Source organism: Trachurus trachurus, assembly GCF_905171665.1.
Source record: "Trachurus trachurus genome assembly, chromosome: 10".
In the NCBI taxonomy this organism is placed as follows: domain Eukaryota; kingdom Metazoa; phylum Chordata; class Actinopteri; order Carangiformes; family Carangidae; genus Trachurus; species Trachurus trachurus.
In genome coordinates this window covers 24,528,421-24,550,051 of record NC_139894.1, presented here as the reverse complement: position 1 = coordinate 24,550,051, position 21,631 = coordinate 24,528,421, and the positions used below count along the sequence as shown (strand labels likewise).

General features: G+C 42.7%; 1 protein-coding gene across 1 annotated transcript in view; it reads right to left on the bottom strand.

Annotated features, from left to right (window-relative positions):
* Positions 1-21,631, bottom strand: part of ablim3 (actin binding LIM protein family, member 3) — a 44,216-nt gene that overhangs the window by 20,680 nt on the left and 1,905 nt on the right. Inside the window, exons 2-3 of the mRNA XM_083980329.1 lie at positions 13,555-13,677; positions 842-1,025 (exon numbers count right to left, since the gene is read on the bottom strand). Of these exons, the coding sequence (XP_083836455.1) occupies positions 842-1,025; positions 13,555-13,677 (307 nt within the window). The remainder of the gene's footprint in view (positions 1-841; positions 1,026-13,554; positions 13,678-21,631) is intronic.

Sequence of the window (21,631 nt, the reverse complement as noted above, 5' to 3'; positions counted from 1 at the left end):
ACTCCCTCTTTTCTCTTTTCCTACTTTATGAAACATTTTTTTGTGTCTTTCAGCATTTTGTTTTGGTTTTAAGGAAACAACTTTTTGGTTTAGACTCACAGCCTTTATAAACAGGGTATCCAACTGCAGCTGCTACAGTATAGGCATCAAGCAGCAACTATCTGGCAAATATGGCAAAGCAGCTACAGTATTGAGCCAACTATTGTTTGTGGAGCCTAAAAGCAGAGCTAAAAGGACAGGAAAACTCAATTTAAATTCACAATATGGCCAGAAGTGCAAATCAAAAATAAATGTTAGTCTTTGTTGTATATCTAAGTGAGCAATCGTTAAAAAAAAACAGGTTACATTGTCAAAGTTGTGTTTATAAATTAATATGCTACCATCAAGGCCAAAAAAGCAATTGGCAGAGGTTTGCTGATAAAACTGATAAAAGATACTTTGCCCTACATAAAATGACATAAAAATCTACTCTTACCATAAGGCAGTCTCACTAATTGATTTGTCTGTACAGTATTTGCCAGAGATACAGAAAGGATACACCACAGAATAAAGGATATAGCATATTGATAATTTCTCTATCTCCCAGTGTAGAGTATCATACTGTAAGTCATGTGCCAGAGGGAAAAAGGATAGTGACCAGCTTGTAAACATAAACATAGTGGAGCATTTAGTGGCTCAAAAGAACTCTGACTTGAATTTGCTAGACTGCAGAACTCCAAATGAAGGCACATGTTGCCTTTGTGTTGTCCAGCTATATGTGCTATTGTAACCTTGCACATGGGAGATCACATGTCTGGTTGTGTATGTGTGTGTGTGTGTGTGTGTGTGTGTAGATTTATACCTGCAAATGCTGCAGACAAAGCACTTTGGGTGGTACGTGCGTCCCAGAGCGGAGACCACCTCTCCTGTAATGAAGCTGTCACAGCGGTCGCAGCGTGTGCCATACAGACGCTGATAGTCTGCCGTGCAGATGTACTCGCCCTTCTTCTGGAAGAAGCCAGATCGTGCAAGATCACAGTTACACACTGTGGAGAGAAGAGAGGGGAGAGCGTGAGGCAGGTGGATACTTACATAGAATAATCTGTTGATAAAGAAATGCTATTTTTGGGTTTCCACTCTCAGAAAATAAATCAAAGTTTTCATTTACTGTCATGTGCTCCTAAAATAAAACTCAATTACCCAACACTCAGTATTTTATGGGTCCTCTTTCTTGTTTTTTTGTTCAGCAGCTTCCTGTTTACCTGTTTGTGTTTGCATTAGTGCTTGTTTGTGCCGTGTGTATGTGTCTTCACACATGGCTGCTAGGGAAGTTACTCAGCTCCAGACAGAGGTGAGCCAATTTGCTCTGATGGGAATATAATGATATAATCAGTGGAAAATCCATTTTGTGCAAAACAATGTGAAGAAGGAGACAAAACAACAAACCGCGAGTTCCCGGCATCATCAACCTCAGTCTCGTTAGATACCAGAGGAGAAGACATTGAAATCATTTACAGTACTGTTGTGTATGTGAAAGGTTGTGCACTTGTGAGTGTGTGTCTATATTGTGTATCCTCAGCAGACAATCGGTGCTACAAGCACTTTGCCGTGTAACAGAGAGTGAATTCCAGTGGGTGTAACAGTATAGCTAGGAGGCGTTTCCACGGATCAGTGGCCAGTGTGGTCACTGGTCTCTGGTTTCTACCCAGTCTCTGTGGTTTACAGACAGGAAGAGTTGACAGTTATTGTAACCTCCGGCTGGAAAAAATGCTGTGACCTGACACACATGGTACTGATGGAAGGTCACATGCTGCGTGCAAAATAAATTCAGCTTTCCGCACGTGTTCACGTATGAACACTTGTGGTTTTTGGAAAGTGTTTAAGCCAACTGAGAATATCTTAAAAACCAGCATCAATCACCAGTGCTGATCAGGCCACTCTACATGGACATCATATTATCATTATATTACTGACCCAACGATTACAGCCCTGCGGTGAGACTGGCACTGAAATTATACAAACTACAGCTATCATGTACGGTAACATCTCAGCTGGTAATGAGTCTGACATATAAACCAACTGTTAGCTCTGTTATTAAGTTGACATTTTGGAAAATGTGTGTCTTCCTTGATCCAGCAGTTTGTTAAATTAGTTTTGCATCCAACAAGTACTGGAAACAAGGACACACTGATAATGTGCTTCAATCCTATGGCAAACAAATCAGCCACAAATTGTAAGAATTAAACCACTGTACATTACAGTATGTTAAGTAGTGAACCTCAGGCAGATTTTGTTACCTTTGGTCAGACATGATATTGTTTGTTTCATCACTGTTTTATGGTGGGTTATGCTGCACTATTTCTTGGCCAGAACCAGTTATCAAGGAACCTTCAGCAATTCCAGTACTCATGGCAAGCTCCATTAACTGACTGCTAACTATATTTACTGAATGAACATGAGCGGTGTCAGTCTTTCTTTTCATTTAACTAAGCATATTTAGTAAGCTATTCATTTAATACCATGTTCTTGGTAATGATTTAATGCTAGGCAATAAAAGAAAACTATGTATGGCCAACCACAGAAGGTGGTTGGGCACAATAATCTGCACCAAGCATAGAGACTGCTGTTTTAATGATTCCCAAAAGCTTAACAGACTTGTGGTTTCCTTTAGGCACCAAGAGCATGACTCTAGCTGCAGAAAGAGATCAGATCCTCCTGATAAACCCGCAGCTAAGGTGGAACAGGAAGTCATGGATAAGAGAGAGGTAAGATCAGAGGCTTGAAAAAACTGCTCCTGGTAGACAGATCAGACACCCGACATGTAGAAGACAGCACAGAACCTAATACTCCTAATACTCATGCTTGTCCCTGGCAACAAAAGATTTTTGATCTATTCTAACGCTAAAATATAGACAACGTGAAGAAAGTATTTATATGAATTTGTCTAAAGCTGTATCTGCATGCTTCTAGAACTGATGTATATATATTTTATGTTTCTAAAATAACATAGCAACTGCAAATACACAATATTTCAGCCAAACCACACACTATTATTACAGCGTAAAGAAGTAGAAACATAATCACAGGTTTAAATAAAATATCAAATATCAGGTCCAACTGATGATACTGGATATGGCTCTCAGCACATTGTCAGCAAATGAAATGAGTAAAGAGAAGATGAGCAAACACAACAAATCATCATTCTGCTTGTGGTGTGGTGAAGCGCCTCGAATACCAACAACATACTGCTAATGAATGACTCCATGCTGCTCATGTTATACAGACTGGGGCTGCTGCTTTACGCTGTTCTTGGCTCCCTATGGCCACCAGATTTTAGTGTTCACTGGCAGGCTGAGGGTTCAAAGACACACAGACACAGACAGACACACACACACACGCACACACGCACATAAACCCTTCAAAGGGGCTCATTTAATCTCAAGCTGTTTATGAGTGGAGCATATTGACTTAATGGTGTAATAAAAGATCAATGGGCCCTCACTTAAAAACAAAACAATCTCAGCTCCCACAGGAGGATGGTAACACATAAATCCATCCCTGATGAGATGGCACTGTGCGTACGCATAGATAGGATGATGAAATGGGACAGTGTGCAGTGCACGGTGAGATATGATGATGGATCTTTATCATTACGACAGGTCAGTGGCATCAAGGCATGGTGGCAAAAGTGCAGAAGTAGGGCTGAATGTGAAGAAGGGGGGAAAGGGGGATGGATTAAGTTATCCTGTTTAAAAAATGTGTGTGTGCGTGTGCCAACCACATTTCCAGAGCTGCTGAACAATGGCACACAGCTTCAAAAAGTGTCCCCGTTGCAGTTTGGACCAGACTAACTAAGGCTCTTACCATAAACCCAAATCACAGGCTATCTGATGCGCTCATGGAAAATGGAAACGGGAGAGTAAATATTTCCAGATCTACTAAGCTCTTCGCCATGGAAAAAAAAATCATTGTGTCTTGAAATGGTCCATAGCATTAATTTAATGGAAACACTGCTTTCGAACCTTTGAAAACTAAATTGCGGTAAAAATCAGCGCTATAATTTGTTCTTTTCCTCTTTTCCTTCTCCCTGGCTCCCTCTCATCTCTCTCTCTCTCTCTCTCTCTCTCTCTCTCTCTCTCTCTCTCTCTCTCTCTCTCTCTCTCACCCACTCTCTCTCAAAATTACTTGCTTTTCAATCTGCACCCAGATTGATTTTCAAATGACTGGAATCTGCTCAATTAGCCTAATGCACTTCATTAGCATATGGATGCCAAATCATAGCCGGCCTACTAGACCTGCTCCGGCTGGATTGGTTGGGCCGACTGGATGGTTAACCTGTTCTGGCTAATCACACTGTGATTCTTCTGACTGGACGATTGGCTGGATGCAGTGCAAAGGACGTCCCCCTTCCTCAGTTGCCATAGGAGACGTAAACCTTCCACAGTTGCCCTAGAGACAGTCAGGTCCCAGTATAAATGATGTGCTGGTGGTGGCACATGTGGTTGTGGTGGTAGGTGTGATGCCAAAGTCTGAAACACTACAGTCAGGTTTCCCCTAGTATATCACATATTAATATGCCATTCATATCTGATGATGAACCCCCCCCCAAAATCCCCTCATCTCATTAAAGATTTCATGAGAAGGTTAGTCCCTTGAAATATGGATATATGGTGGATCCATGACAAGTTACAAATGAAGAACTGTTCCATGAGTGTACACAATTATTCTGACACTACGTTTATAAATGTATTTCACTCAATAATGTTACAAATATTCATGCTACTACTGACTCAGAGTGAATTATTTTCCACATATCCCCAAACGTATTTATTGCAAACTTTGTATTTTGTTGTGCACAACTAAAAAGGGACCTCTAAAAGTCAATGTTTAATAAAATCCCCAAACTAAAGAATCTACATTTGCACCTGTTAGAAGGAACCTTTATGGACCAAAAGGTGGACAAAAATTTACAGACTTCAAACCTCCCTAGAGGAGCCTCTTTTTTTTCATCCCACTTGGCAAACCGTGCCCTCTACTTTTCAAGTTCTCTCGTTTCAGCCCTAACCGCTGTGAAGGCTTTAAACCCCCCCCCCCCCACATGTTGCAGTTGCCATCGCGGTGGGTGGAGCTGCATTGGAGCTCGGTGTCTCAACTGCTGCGGAGACGTGGCTTAGCTTGGCTCCCAGAAGAAAGGTTTTGGTTACAGCCGCACGAACAGAACCACATGATGCGGACACCCGACCATAAAAACAGCAGCCCAGTTCAACCCACGTAGAACCAGACTGGTCTGTTTCACTGTCTGATAAATGGCCTGTAGGGATTTATACTGTAGCGACTTGTGGGAAAGCGCACACAAATCATAGCTGTGTGGAAAAGTCAACGAAAAGTTTCTGTATTTGCTGTGTGCGCGAAAAACACATTTTATTTAATATCATCAATTATTTTCACAAACCAAAAAGATTTGCAGATTAATTTACATTAATGGACCCTTATACCTCATCTTGTGATCTTTCTCTGAGTAAGACTCTAATGAGAGAAACTAAAAGATCTTCTGCTTCGTATTGCTCTTTTTTTTTTGCATCGCAGCAAGTTAACATCTAGAGATTATAAGTCGAGTGATTAGAGGTTAGCATGTAGGCTGCCTGTGTCTGCAGCTGTGGTCATTAGAACTACAGTGATTAGACACCCACTGGGGGTCCGCATGATTGGGTATTTATCTCCAGCCAACAGACGCAATTAAAATTCTCTTCTCAAAGGCGGCCGGGCCGGAACCCCAAAATAGTCCTGACAACCCCGCCCCCTTGTCCCCTTCTCTTTCTCTGTCTTTCCGTTTCAAGACCGCTTCCAAGTCTTTGTAGCTCTGACCACAAGGCCTGCACTTAATCTCAATTTGCACCTTCTTTTCTCATTACAACAGACCATACCTCCATGCAACCTTCCCGTTCTTTCATAGTCTCCCCTCTCTCCCCCGGCTCATTATACTACAGTTAGGTCTTCATAATGTGCTATTAAGTAAACGGACATGGTTTGTACAGTACATCAAAGTAGCCCCGCTGCATATTCTAATTGTTTTAGTGCTGCTGTCAACATTATGCTAATTTTCAAGGCTGGTAATGGAGGCAGCTACACATATTTCAGCTAAGGGGCTAAGGGTAGCAGGGCAGTGACAAGTTTCAGCAGGGGAGGTACTCACCTATTCACCCTCACATCTGCGCTATCAACATGGGGCCCAGGCTCCTCTGCCCCCCCCGTCCCCGTCCCCCCGGATCTGAGCCCCTCTGACAGGAGGAAACACTTCAAGAGTAAATAATGTGTTTTCTCAAGTTGTGCCAAGTGGTCAGACAGACAGGAAGAGGAGGCAGACTAAAGTTCACAGTCCACACTAGCAGCTCTGTGAATCGGCACTGAGGCACACAGCATGCCATCATATGCTAATGAGCACTGAACAAACAGTGACAGATGTAAATGTCATTAGTTTTACAGGAATGGAGTGACAAACCAAAATATCAGTAAACTTTGACCCAATTAAGAGACCAGACGGAGAGCTAAGGGGGCATCAGAGTTGTTGCAATTCATGTGGCAAACATGACAATCCAGTAGTTAGTCATGTCACTTTGAAGCAGAAACGGCAACTTGCTAGTGTTGCTTGGGGAAAACCAAAGATGTTAAATGCTCAGAGAAGTGTGAATGCCTAGGCTGCTCCACATACAACGGCAATTCTATTTCTTTTAGTTTCTTAGATATAATTGTGGGCCTTTTACACCTTTATTATGGTAGGACAGTGTGGGGGACGGGGTTGACATGAAGTTGGATTTGAACTTTATTTGAATCGGGTTATTGCTAGGGCTGACCCAAAAAAATCAAAGCTTCGAAGCTTCGTTCGTTGCCATGGAAAATCGATCATGAAGTCCGTGATCGATTGTGTTTTTTTTCTTTTTGACACCGGTTCTCATCGGCACTTGTTACATTACAATGAATAGGCTACTTGGCATCCTGGAAACCTGCCTGATTTTGGAGTTATGCAGTGTTTGTTTGTTTGCCATTACTTTCATTATTTCCGCTACGATTACGGTCGTCGTCGCAGCCCCCCCGTCAGACGTTACGGTTGCCGCCGCCGCAGCCGCCACCACCCCCCACCCCACGATCGCGCACCCCTCCCCCCCGGCCGTCGAAGCTTCGATTAAAATCGATTTTATGTCCACGAACCTTCGATTATCAAAATATGATAATCGGGTCAGCCCTAGTTATTGCCTATGTGGGCCATACTACAGGGTGACCTAATGGAGAGCCTGGCAATTCTAACTCTGAAGACATTTTCCTCTCAACTAAAGGATCCATGACAAAAGGATCAAATCAGTTGGATACATCATCTGTGGACCATGAAAGTCAAGAAATGATTTTACTGAATAACTTAACTAATTAATTTACTACTAAATTCAGCAGCATTCATCTTCTGGGGAACATGAATGTCTGTGCAAATTTTGATAGAAATAACTTCCAATAGTTGTTGTCTGATTGGACCAAAGTGGTGGACCGGCTGACTGACACTATAACCCCCTAGAGCCCTGCCAAAAAGAAAAAGAAAAACAGCAACAGGAAAAAAAAAGAGATGTAGTCGTAGAAAAGGGCAGGAGGAGAGAAGGAGAGAGAGACAGAAAGCTAGAGCAAAGAGAAATAGTGCGTGAGTGACAGGGTTCCCCTAGCATTTGGCTGCAGTAGCTGATGGAGACAGATGGTTGCCCAGTGGAGTCCCCTCATACCAGCAGACCAGCCCCGCTGCTGAGGCCTCCGGCTTTTAACCCTCTGAGGACTGATAAGAGACTCAGCTGAGGGGAAAATAGGCGTGAATGAGATCACACACACACACAAAAACACACACACACATACAAGCTGCTAGAGATAGGGCCTTACTGTAATACACAATAAAAGACACTTCACAGCTCTAGCTCTGTGTACAGACGTACTGGTTTAGTGCGTGCGTGTGTTTGTTCAACACAGCATGGGTTTGTCGCTTAATGATCCTCTTCATCATTCAGAAATCACTCCTTCACTGAGCCAGACACTTGCACACTTAAGCGTCTCCGACTCACCATGACACACGCACACGCACACACACACACACACACACACACACACTTAAAGACAATAGGCAGGGTATCGGTGTGTGAAAGTCCCTCAGGACGGTGACGCTTGAGGGAGACAAGCAGAGGAATAATCCCTGTCATCTATCCTGGATCCTGGAGAGTTGTCGGGGAAGAGCGCCGCTGCCTGCCGCGCTCCCCTCTCTCTCTGGCGGAATCTCTCCCTAGCAACCAGTCATTCGCGTGGTGATTGGACCAGCGTACCAGTGGTTGCTATAGCTACAGGAAGCTCCCCTTCCCTGTAACCCCCACTTTTTTTCTGTGCTGTGTCTTTCTTTCTGTTTCTCCTCATAACCTCTCATTCTTTCTTTTTTCTTTTAATTCCTCATAATACTTATCTTTTTTCCCCTCCCCTCCTCCCACTGGCTTTCTCTCCCTCGCCTCTCCCTTCCCATCAGAGAGCAGAACAGAGGCACAGTGCAGTAGGTTGATGTTATTAACACCCAGATTGAGTGATGGGGGCTAATGGCATCCAAAGGGAGGCTGGACCTACTGAATCAGGTCTACAGAGAAAGAGACAAAGATGCTGCAATTTTACAAGAGCCCTGGTGAGAACACCAGCTAAAACCAGAGCATTTGCAGAGCAGACAAGTATTTATCTGACCTGTCTGTGTAAATCTGCTTTTACCCTTAAGCGCTGTTTTATATGAGAGATCTGTTTTGTCTCTGCAAATAAATAACTACTGGGAGCAGCTTGGCAATTTATGTGTGAATGTGTCTGTGTTTGCGTCTGTCTCTCCTTGGGTATTTGTTTCTCTGTGTCTGTGTTTTCTTTTTTGTTAGCACATGAGCCGACTTTCGCTGCAGACACATGCCTGTTTTGCCCCTGATTTATGTCTGTGTTAGCTTTGCGCCTGTGCCACTGACAGGCCTCGCTGTTTCCTGCTGGAATCTAAGAGTGCCAATTATGCTTCAGAGGCGGGGTAAATGTGGTCACTATGTCATTAGGCCAGTATGCACGAGTCAGTCCGTCTGCCGGTAATACAACACCACATCGTCCACACACTACAGCCTGCCGCCTCACTGAGAAGTGCTACAGGATCTACATAATCCACAAATACTCCCCCACTGCCTTCTGTGTCTGGAGTTGGTGCATCAAGCTGTGAGCTGGCTTCGGTCTTCAGCGGTTTTTCCGCACGCTCCTTTCTCGAGTTGATTGCGCGGCGGCTTTTTCGTGTTATAATCAGCTGCTGTATAATAGACTTGAATGGGAGGTTAAATGCACATGATAAGTGATGTGTTCTTCTGACTAATGCATGACAGAGGGATTTTGATAATGTGGCATTCGCAAGGTAATGTGGCTTGAGAAAGCGTGGACAGGATGGATGGATGTATTTCTACATGCTAAGTGAATGTGTTTGCTCGCCAACTGTCTCTGAGTGCGTCTCTGTTTAAGGCTGAGTGATCACGATCTGGTCAGTGGGGCATAGTCAGCCCTTTTTTAGAGAAGGAGACAGAAATAAAGAGAGCAAGAGAGGAGACAGAGGGAAAAGGGGGAAATAACTTAGATTTGATGTCATGGTTTTTGAGTGGAAATGACTGAATGGTGGGCCACACAATATCATTTGATCAAGGTCAATAGCCTGAGTAAACACACTTAATCCTCAGAAAAATATTGCCCTGCAAAGACGGAAATCAAATGTTGGGACACGCAGCCCAATCACAGAGTTCATAAACACGTCGGGCAGATAAGGCAATTGGCTGGTGGCGGTGGATTGTCACTCCGCTTCAATGGTATAATACAGTTTAGCCATTAGCCTACAAATCGCATGCCCTGCATGCCAATGTCATCCTGTCCCAAGATGAGAAATTGATTTCATGCTTGGGTGACTGTCATCAGGAAAAAAAGAAATGGGTGGAAAGCAAGAGAAAGAAACAGAGGGAGATGGAGAAAAACTAAAAGACAGCAACAGCGCGATGGAAAGAAAATATAGAAAATTTCATCTTACATCCTGTTATTTCATTCAGAGCTATTCAACCTCAGAGCGGAGGGGCGCTAATGAAAAGCAGACAATGACAACACAGACAATACTCTGAGTACATGGAGTTTATAAAGTTCAAAAGAACATGCAACATATTTGTGTGCGAGGAGAGGCTTTACACAATGAACAATAACAGCTATAGAAAAGTGCTGGCTGTGCAGAGGCCCATACAGAAGAGCATATTATAGGCAGGGATGTGGCTCGTTGCCTCATGGGATGAGGAGAACTATCTGGAAGATGAGAGGGAAATGGGGGGGGGGCTGTCTGATAGGTGTATTTAACATGATGCTCATCGCTGACAGTTTTCCATTACTTTAACGCTGCTCTGAGCGATAGGAAGAAGAGAATCAGAGTGCTATTACTCTCAAGTGATGATGTAATGTTTAGGCGACAAACAGCACCCCCATCCCCCCTCTTCTTCTCTTGTCTGCCGGCTTCCTGTGTTCACCCCCCTTTTTCTCCGGGGCACAGAATACAGCCTTTCGATTGGTTAATAGCACCATAGAGATGCTGAGAATATCCACCAACCAGGGCCCGGGTGCCCCTTCACACCGTTACCACAGCAACCCCTCACAACTCACACAGTGAGCGTGCATGCACGTATGGATGCACAAGCTCGTACACATGAGGGCCTGTGTGTACATTTTATGCTTGTGTTTTCCTGTGTGTGTGACGGCTACACGTAGGGAACATGTAGTAACAACCCTCCAATGAATAGAGTTTATCTACTGTAGAGCAGCTTTATGCTCAACAACAGTGTGCAGCTCGTACAATAACAACCACAACACACTCAGCTTCTTCTCCTCACTCTGACAACAGCCGCTGAAGACTTGACTTGCCTAAAAACACAGTTTTGAAATACTGCCCAGTGCCCAGACTGAGTCATTTGAAGCACTGGTTAAAAGAAGTTTTTTCTGAAGTGTACATGAGCCTATGTGATAAAGTGCACAGTGAAATGAACAGGAGCTGGTTTAAACACAGTATAATATACATATCTCTGATCAATGAAAAATAATTAATACTGTAAGCTAATACAATAAAACATAACTCACATGTGTTCAAATATGAAACATGATACATGAAGTGACACCTCATCTGTGTTGAACAGAAATTCTGCTAACAAATACTAAAGGCTTGTAGAAATAGTTTGACACAAATTGAAGTTTCTAGCTTTTTGATACTATCTGATACATAATATTTATTTATTAATATCATGTATTGGTAACAGACCCGGGGTGCCATCTTTTGAAGGATATTGTCTTCATATGCGTGGCCCTATAGGGCCACCAAACTGGAATGAGACAGTTTGGTCTGAGGAGTTACCACCTTACAAAGTAGACCATATTCTCTCGGCATAGGTTAGGCCACAATACGATTCTGATGATCTTTTTATAAACTGATAGCCTGACAAGCCAGACTATATCATTAAAATGTCTAGTCTGGCAACGACCGGTAGACCTCGGCTCAATCCAGGGGGCGGGATGAAGGCTGTCTTTCAAACTGCCTCTGCACGCAATAAGGTAGCGCTACGACTAATCAGAGCAAAGAGCAGGATGACGTTAGCCTGACAAGCAAATTAAAATGTATGTCATCATCACGTTAAGCCCGCCCAATGACTTTCTAAACAGATAGAGCGCTGTGATTGGTGAACACAAACGGTGTTCGAGACTCAAAAAGTTCCTATGGCTCGTTTCTAGATTGACCTGTGGAGCAAATATATTTGCTGCCGCTAGGGTGCATCTAGATTTCTAGGCCAATAAACTGATACCTTGGCCTTCAATTACACCACTCTGCCGGTGTGACATCATGTCAACAGAATTCAGCTGAGCCCATGAGAAGGGATGATGACTGATGAACAAAGCTAAGGGAAGATTTATCTAAAATTATGTCATTATGCAATAAATGACTGTGATTAAATGACTGGTGACTACACATTAGCGCTTAATCTTGCTTAATGTTGCTTTTTTTCAGAGTCATCTGCAAATGACTGAAGTAAGTAAGCCATGACTGGCTGCCTTTGCTTTGGAAATAGCACTATTAACATAAAACTGAGAACACTTGCTCCAGGCCGTACAGCAGCATGACAAATAACATTTCTCGGTTCTTTGATTTCTAATTTGCATATGCATAGATACTCGACTGTCGTAAGCCCCTTTCAGACCTGCACTTAACTCTGCAAATGTCTGCAATTTTATATGTCAGCGGCTCCCTGCCTGAAAAGGGCTTTTTTTCCGGAGAGGTTTTTTTTCCTGCGGCCTTGCAGAGCCAAATAAAAAAAGAGTGTCCCATTCATCAGATCATCAGCTTCCTACATTTCTGATATTGATACCAAGTGCTTGTACCATTAAACTCGAAAAACATTTTGCCTACAAAGTCCATGAATGAGCACGAAACAGGAGTTAAGGGAAGCAAAATCATTTGATATTTGCATTAAATTCGAGTTTGACTAGTTTCAAGCTGTTAAATCAGATATATAAAACCATCAATTTAACAAACACTGTAGCCTACATCCCACACTATTCCTGCTGTAAGAAAAACAATAATGTCAGCACTGTATCTGTTGTAGTTCACCAGCGCTCACCTGTAGCTCTACAAAGCTGGTTAAGACAGTCTCATTAGACCACAACATACAACCGTTTGCAAATCCCCTCCAAGTTGGCAGCGTAGTAACAAGCTACTTTAGCAGGAGCCTAAGTCCCCTGCAAGGCTCCTCTGATCCAGTCCAATCCTCACTGTGGGCTAATAGTAGCACTCAGCATGTACACTAGGAGGTAGATGAATGAGCACATACAGGGTATATCTGTCAGTGTGTGTGCATGTGGGTGTGTGTGTAGGAAGGGTAAGGATGGAACCAAGATAGATGTCTATAGTTTCTGCTCAACCACTGGAATCTGAGTCCCACTTATATGACTTTAATAAACATATTAAAGGAATAGTTCAACATTTTTAAAACATAGATTTGCCTATTGCCATAATCCCTATAGTCAAAGGAGCAAGTATTATCGGTGCATGTAGTTTTGAGATCTGCGGGGCAGAGTATAATTTATAATTATGTTAGATTACGACACACAAAGCAAATACTTGGAACTAATTGCCTTTTTGAAATCCGGCTATGCATTTGCCTCGAAAACATCTCAGTCATTTCATAGCATAGTGAATGCACACGTCACAACCTGTCCACGAGAGTGTTTTGGAGATGTTGGATTGTGTATTTGATGAGTTTGATGAGGGACAGGGGACGTGTACCACCATTCACCTCCATTGTGCACCAATAATTAAAGGTAATGAACCTACACCTGGCTATGACTATAGGAATTACGGCAAAAGCTGACAAAATGTTGAATTACCCCTTTAACAGGGCCACCCAGGACACCTGTCTGTCTTATCACTACTACTGTTTGTCCACTATAATGCTGTGTTGTGTTGTTCAGGATAATGTTCCCATTTCTTACCGGTGCAGGTGAAACACTTGACGTGAAAGTGGGTATCTTGTACTCGTACCACCTCTCCTTTGCAGGCTTCCCGACATCGCTGGCACCGGATCGGTCCAGAGCTCCGCTCGCCAACCATTGAGCCTAGGTGATAAGACAGAAAGACACATTTGATATTCTATCTCTACTTTCAACTAAAGTATTAAACGCATTGGTGGCACCAACAATTAAATTGTTCATGACCCGACCTATTCTAACATTCTTTGTGTGTCAATAATGAAAATAACAGCAGCAAACAAAGCCAACAGAGAGTCAGAGGATTATACTTTAAACAGAAATGTTGGGTTTGAGGTCAGGTGCTTTGCGTCACAACAGTAAAAGGAGGTACTGTACAGCTGGTGATGCAAAGTGGAAAATCTCCATGGACTGGACTGTTGAAGTTCAGTTCAGGATTTGCAGTGAGTGAATGTCAAACAGAGATGAGATCAGGTCATCTGAGGGATTTGGCCTGTCAAACTTTTTGTTCTTGCTCAATACATATGGAGTTTATGGTGAGAGATCAATGACAGATTTACTATTTAAGATTATTTGTAATTTTCAAAACAAAGGATTCTTAATTTCAGACAGTGGTAGACAAAAGCAGCCACAAACAGTCTGAATTGACATGTGGGGCTAGCATATTTTTGTCAGCTTCAATAATTACACTAACATTAGCTTCATGGTTTGGTTGAAACCAGTTAAAATGCTTTCTGAAGCCAACTTTTCAATCTTTTAAGTTGACATATTTTTATACAAGATATCATGCTAATTTTAAGTCTGTAGCTAAAGTTAAAGCTTTGCTAAAATAGAAAAATCCACAATCCATTTCCTACCCATCATAGCTGTTTTCGGCTATGAGATAAAAAATAAATATGGCCAATCATGAAGCCTTTATACCCAATTACCTAAATTGAGTTATATTGGCATTGTTGATTACATACTGTATACAGTATAATTTTCAAGAACTAATGCTTCTCAGAAACACAGACAGAGTGGAGAACGTTTCAAACCACTATTGATTACGAATTAGAATGGACTTCATCATTATGACAAAAGTGTTATTCATATTCCAACATTTCTCCATTGTTGGCAGCAATTCCACCTGCAATCGGGGCCCTGTGCAAACTATATAGACTGTTTGCAGTTCACACAATAAGATCAGAGTGTTGCTCTGTCAACACTTGCTCTGAAGCTGTGAGGTCTGACACCTATGTAAGATGGGTAAGCTCCAGGCTTGCTCTCCCACTATCTCCATTTTTCACACACTCATATGGGCTGACACAAATACACACATGCACAAGCACACTGCTGCATCAGGTTAGAAAGTGGCTGGATCCTCTTACCTCATTATGAATTAGCCTACATGTCAGACTCCTGCAAGCCCACTAGCTATTTCACATTGTCAGGAAAAAGAGGTTCTCACATACAGCCTTAGCAGGCATGGGATAAATGCTGTCACAAGCAAAAAGGTCAAAATGATTCAGCTGATCTTAAATGAGTGATGAAAATGAATTAATCAGAGATGCCTTCGCCTCTAGCCAATCAGATTCTCTTGCTGACATGTGCAGTGACACACCAGCCCAATACCAAATCTGTGCAAGAACAGGTGGGTTCACCATCTCTTATTTAGCTCCATTTTCTTTAAGGAGCATCTGAGTGGTCCTACACTGGGTGGAAGGAGGATAATGGCAGGGCAACCAGCTTCATCCAGCTACTGATTCCATTTCACTGGATGAATCTCGAAGGACTCTCAGCACTTAAAAAGTCTAACAGCCTTGCACGCCTCACATCCTGAGCACCCTCTGCATGCTCCCAGCTTGACAGCAGTATACTGTATGTGTGCGCTGTAGGCTGAGTGTGAGCACATACATCCATGGGGCGCAACAGAAAATGTATGCATGAGTTGTGGTTGTTTACTTTCCTGTACAAGACAGAACTGTGGGCAATGGAAATATGCAAGCATGATTAATTCCCACACCCAGTCTCCCACACTCTCTGTTAGTTCATTGTTTCTCCCACAATGCTGGCAGCACCACTGGGACCCACTACCCTGCCTGATAAGTGCCCTGCCACTGGCTCAAGTAATGACACTCTCTTGAAAATGTGTTTATGAGACCAGGCAAAGGAAGGCAGAGTTTTTTTTTTTTTTTTTTTTTGTGGTAGTACCAAATGGAGCAACAGTGATCCCATCAGGTGTGAATGAGAGATAATGGGAACTAATGGCAGTACATGCAACGCTGCCAACACCTACTGGAAACACACAGGACATGTATTTACAATGCTGACCTTCTGAAAGTGGGCCAAAACAAACCTCTGGCATAGTATAACAACACAGTCCAGCCAAGAAAAGCTGAGCAAAGTGAATAACATACATCAAAACTGGGTACAAAGTGCTGAGTGAATCAACACATACGGAGCTCACACAGGAGTGGTGTGGTAAAGAGCCAGCATTCTTGGTATTTTTCTGTGGGCACGTGTTAATTACTGAGACGCTTATGTGACTTGTTGAATGTTGATGACAAACAACAGCCACACCTAACATCCAGGAGAGTCCAGGTACACAATCAGCTCAGAGGCTGAGGAATTACGTAACTCTATCTAATTGTGTCAGTGTGGCCATTCTCATTGAACGCAGCCAAGCTCTCCCCATCTAAACCCATTACAGAGCTCTCAAACAACCCTCCATCCTCCTCCATGCCGACGTGTTGAGTCACTCTTCTAATGATAGCCACCCAACTGCAGGTGTAATCCACTGACTCCAAATCAGCGCCAAGTGCCCTGGGAGAATACATCCTCCAGCAGACAGGTGATAAGAACAGGGCCAGGGTCAGAGAGGAGGACAACATCCCCAGGGACGGAGAGGCTGCTGCTATTTCTGCCCCTGACCTGACAGCCCCAGGGAAGAACACGCTGGAAGCTCAGTCACAAAGGATGCTGGGAGATTGGTAGTGACGATTGAAGAAAAGGGTGAAGAATCAAAGAGGAGCGATACAAAGACTTTGTTGAATAATTATTTAAGGAAAACCATGTTGCTTCACAAGTTTGCTTTCTAAAGTTTTCTGTAGTTTTTAATCACATGATCAAATCTCATCATTTACATTATTTCACTGTATTCATTTTGTCAGACAGACTGTAAGCCTAAACCAGGGTTAAAACAAGTTTAATTCAACTCAGTCAATGGATATAAGCCACTTATGAGGTAGGGAAATAATTTACATTTTTATTGGCTAAGAATGACAAAGGAAAAAAAAATTCTACCTGAAATAGCTGTTTACAACAGGTTGATTTCATGGATGTGTGGATGTAAAAACACCACTTAGTTTTTTTTTTTTTTTTAAGTATATATTTTTGGCGTTTTTGCCTTTATTTGATAGAACACAGTATAGATGGACAGGAAAGGGGGAGGCAGAGAGAGGGGGAATGACACGCAGGAAAGGTCCGCCCGACGCGGGACTCGAACCGGGGACGCCTGCGTTGAGGTCTGTAGCCTCTACATGGGGCGGCCGCCTTAACCCAAAACACCACTTAGTTTAGCAATAGAGCTAAACTGTCAGAAGCTTTACACTTCTCTAGTGCACATTCGATTATCATACCTCAGAAGAAAACATTGAGATATAATCTGATTTAAAACTCAGACTTTTTTAGATTACGTCAGACATATCCATTCAACTTTGTCTCCTACAAATGACATTCATTAAGGGCGGAAAAGTCATCATGGAAAGGGTTTGAATTAGGCATACAAAGCAGACGACTGTCACACCAGGGACTGTCTGCATCCATAGTCCTGTCTGTGGTCGGTTTAGGCAACAAAACCACTTTGGTTAAAGGCAGCAAGAGACTGTGGTTTGGGTTAAATAAACACTTTCTACTAAGATCTAAATTGTGTGCTCGTGGTAAAAATTTGTGTTTGGTTAGCACACCTTTTGCGGGTGATCTACTTAAGAGTAAACATCTAAATGACATAGTATTAAAATTAGGGTTTTGCGCGTTGTAATCCTTTCCGCTATGTTGGGTTTGAAAGGACAGCTGGATGGACGCAAACGCAAAATGAAATTTGATCTAAAGGATTACTAGAGAGGGGCAAATAAACATTTTGTTGAGCATCAGCAAAGAAGAAACCTGGAAGATATCTGTGAGAAACTAAATTGGTTGGTTGGTAAAGCAAGAAGAGAACAGATGAAAAGAAAATTTGGTTTATCATAAAACCTCAGCAAACAGGAAAGAGCTGCTCTGACCAGTGTTGAGCAGCGGGTGCAGCTCACTGTCTGTGATGTCCAGGTAACTGGGATACCCGCTGTCATTCATTGGACCAGAGGTGCAGGAATAGAACAGAGCTCAGGGACACTCAGGTCACACTCGGATCTACATGCCCTGGCAAGGGGGATCAAAGACTGGGTGAAGGCAGCAGTGACGTCTCTCAGTCCTGGTCCCAGAGCTGAGCAGCCAGGTACTGAAGAGGGAGGAGAGGAGAGGAGCACACTGGAGGAGAGACCTGCAGCGTGGGTAACTACGCTTAAAAGGACTTTTAACACCTGAAAAATGGCCACAGTTCAGTAGAATGACCCAGATCGAGGAAACAAAGAGATGAAAGAATGTTTGCCATGGCAGGCATTAACTAACTCCTTGTGAGTGCCCACAAATCAGTCCTTGGTTCATCCAGTAGCTCCAACATGACATGACTGGATGTGCAATATGTCTGAATTATTTTTTCTTCCGTCATTCCAAAAATGTTGACACAAGCAGAAAAGAATTGTTACATCTGTCGCCCTTCGTTGTGCCTGCTCACACCTACACACATTTTTACACGTGCGAACCTACATCAGGCCCTTTGTGTTTGAGGTCAGGTCACTGTCAACTTTTTCTGTTTTGAACCAGACTACAGTCTTCCTCTAACATTTAAACAAATATTTAAACTGCACAATTACCGATCAATCTAGAGTCCATGCCATTGTCAACGTTTTAGCTTTGTCGAAACAGCCCGCAAAATAAAACCAACACACAAGCAGAGCGGCAATGGCAATGGCCTCAGTCCTCCATTTGTGTTTGCACTCAATGCCCACAGTCAGTACTGATGTGTAGGCAGTGTTCAGAGCCCAGTACACAATCACTGTTGATGTATGCATAACATGGACTGAAGCATGGCTGTGTGTGTGTGTGTGTGTGTGTGTGTGTGTGTGTGTGTGTGTGTGTGTGTGTGTGTGTGTGTGTGTGTGTGTGTGTGTGTGTGTGTGTGTGTGTGTGAAGTACAATTAAACGAGCAGCTGCTCCACTGATTAAAATATAAACTCATTTGATCTGTTGTGATGTGTGAGATGAACAACTGAAAAAACATCAATGACCTCCTGTGTAGGTAAGTCATAAGGTTTATTAGCTCCAGTAACTAAGAGATGTGCAGTGAAATCAAATGTAAGCTTCAGAACTTCACTTCTGTCTATTGGGCTTAGAGGAGCTTTTTTTCTTTCTTATGTGAACCTACTCCTTATTTAATACCAGCTCATTAAAATATAGTCAAATATTAGCAAACAGGATCAATGTCTACTGCGTTTGTGACCCAACACGGCCAACGATCAGAGCTCTCCTTGCCTTCCCCCCATCCCCTCTCTCTCCCTTTGTCACTGTCGGGACCTTGGGCAGGAGCATTTATCAGGGCAATGGTAGTGTCCAGTGGTATCACAAACATACTGTCACTCTACAGAGAGAGGGAAGGGTCAGACTGCTACTGACAGCCTGAATGATCACTCAATCCCACCAGGAGCCAAGGTCATGGAGGCAGCAACCTCAAGAACACACCATACAATAAAACCACAATGGTTTTCTTAAGAGCTGATGAAACAGCAACCAGATATTGTTTTCCTTGCAATCTCCAAAGTGTCCTTTTCATAAGGTTGCGCTAAAATTCAACCTGGTAACCACAATAACTGTAGCTGAAAATGAACAATGCATATGTGTGCCTGATTTTACACCGGCCAGAAATACATACCAGTTGTACATGACTACATGAATATTCATCCATGCATCCCAGCAGCTGTGTTTGCATCTGTGCATCTTTGTCTTCTACCTTTGTTCTCTGTGTTATTGAACTAAAGCGTCTGGCAGGAGGAGTGATAAATGGCGCTTGGCTCTGGTTTGGACTGTTCACCAGATGAGGCAGAAGAGCAGGAATCATATATGATACCACTCCCCTCCCTGTCTACCCTCACTGCAGCTGATACTCTCTATAAAACAGGGAAAAGACAACTGACATGGAACAAGTGCAGCAAATACATCATTTAATCTTGTGCCAAGTCCTGTGTATTAATACATTTACCCCCCCTCTACAGGATTTCTGTCAGTGGGTCATCGGATCATTCTCTCCATTCAAACACTTTGGTTCAGACCAAGATGTTGCATCTCGACACTGTTCTGGCCAGACTGCTGTGACATTTGAATTGAACACAGTTCACAGTTCCCTGAGGACCATTTCTTGTGATTTTGCGGGCCACCTGACATTTTGTGCAGTAGCATCATAACATTATCTTTTTTCCCTTGATGAAGATGTTGAACGATGACAAGACATCCTGAAAATGAATGGCTGGATTTACAAACTTCCTTTTTGGATATCTTATTGTTGAGAGAATCCTGGCACTTTGATGGCATACTTTCTATTGTCGCCAATCTTTTAAAGAATTAGCTAAATACTTTCAGTCAGTCACTGATGTTGAAGCTCACACTGATGCAGACCAAATCAAGTTTGAAGCAAAAAGATTGGTTTAAAGATCTGAACTTTCTGCTCTTGGAATTGGACCGGTTTGTTTGCTTCAAGTTATTGACACATACTGTAGATGCATTTCATTCCTATTCATTCTGTCTACTGTCTACATTTACCATCGTCAATGCAGTGGTGCTTTGAGCTAAATGCGAATGCCAGCTACTGTTTTAGCTTAGTGTGCACTGCTTACATTAACTAATTAGCTCTAAACACAAATTGTACAGCTCAGGTTGATGAATTGATTTTTTCAGATATTTGGTCATTAAGCAGGATTGGGCAATCAAATTCTGACTGCAATGTGACACAATATAACCTAATGACCAGAGACATTAGGTTTACAGTATACTGTCTTGGTACCACTTACGGTTGTAAAAAAAAAGAAAAAAAAAAAAACTTAAGTCAGTCTACCTTGTTAATGTTGAGATATTTTAATGAATGCATGCTGCTGCGCTAATAATATTTTAATATATAAATATAAATATTTAATTCAATATTAGCACCAAATTTCATGGCAATCCACCCAATGTTCAGATTTCAGTGTGGACCAATGTGATTGGTCGAATGGACCAACAAACCGACACTAGGCCTACTATAATTTCTGTGCCTTTCCACATTTAATATGCATCCAAACAACATGTAATAATCATTGGACAGCCTGTGAGGCAGGCACCATGTCTTTTACAAAGTGGAGACAGCGACATGGGAATATTATGTGAGAGAACATTACAATCCCAACTTACAGCACCAAATTCCTCCATGACTCTTGAGAACTCGGTGCTGCACAGCGAGAAGGAGAGAGAAGGGTAGCGGTGTCAGTGCTGCCTGTGATGTATGGCTCTGCGGTTCCCTTCAAGTCCCGGAGCCCAATGATCAGTGTATTGATCAACATGTGTTTTATCACTCCCCTGAAACACACATACTGTACGTGCACTGCGTCTCAGAAATGCTTTGATTTATCAGTCAGGCCAAGATTGGTAAAACTGTGTCTTTCCTCTTATTTTTTTATACTGAGTATGATAAACCAAGGTCCTTTCCACCAGAAACTAACCTTCTACACCCCCAGTCCTGTCTTGTCTGCCAGCCAGGCAGAAAATAAGCGTCTGACCACACATACACACACACATAGAAAAACCCAGTGAACAGGGGAGATAGAAGGCCCAGAAGATGAAGACAGACAGTCAGAGCTGTGTGTAATTACGCTGTGTGTGTCGATGGCCTCTGGGCTAACACACCCAATGCAGCGGAAAGCACTGCACACACTACAGCCTAACAGGCCCACTCGTGCCCAAACCTTAAGAGTGTTGAGCGCGG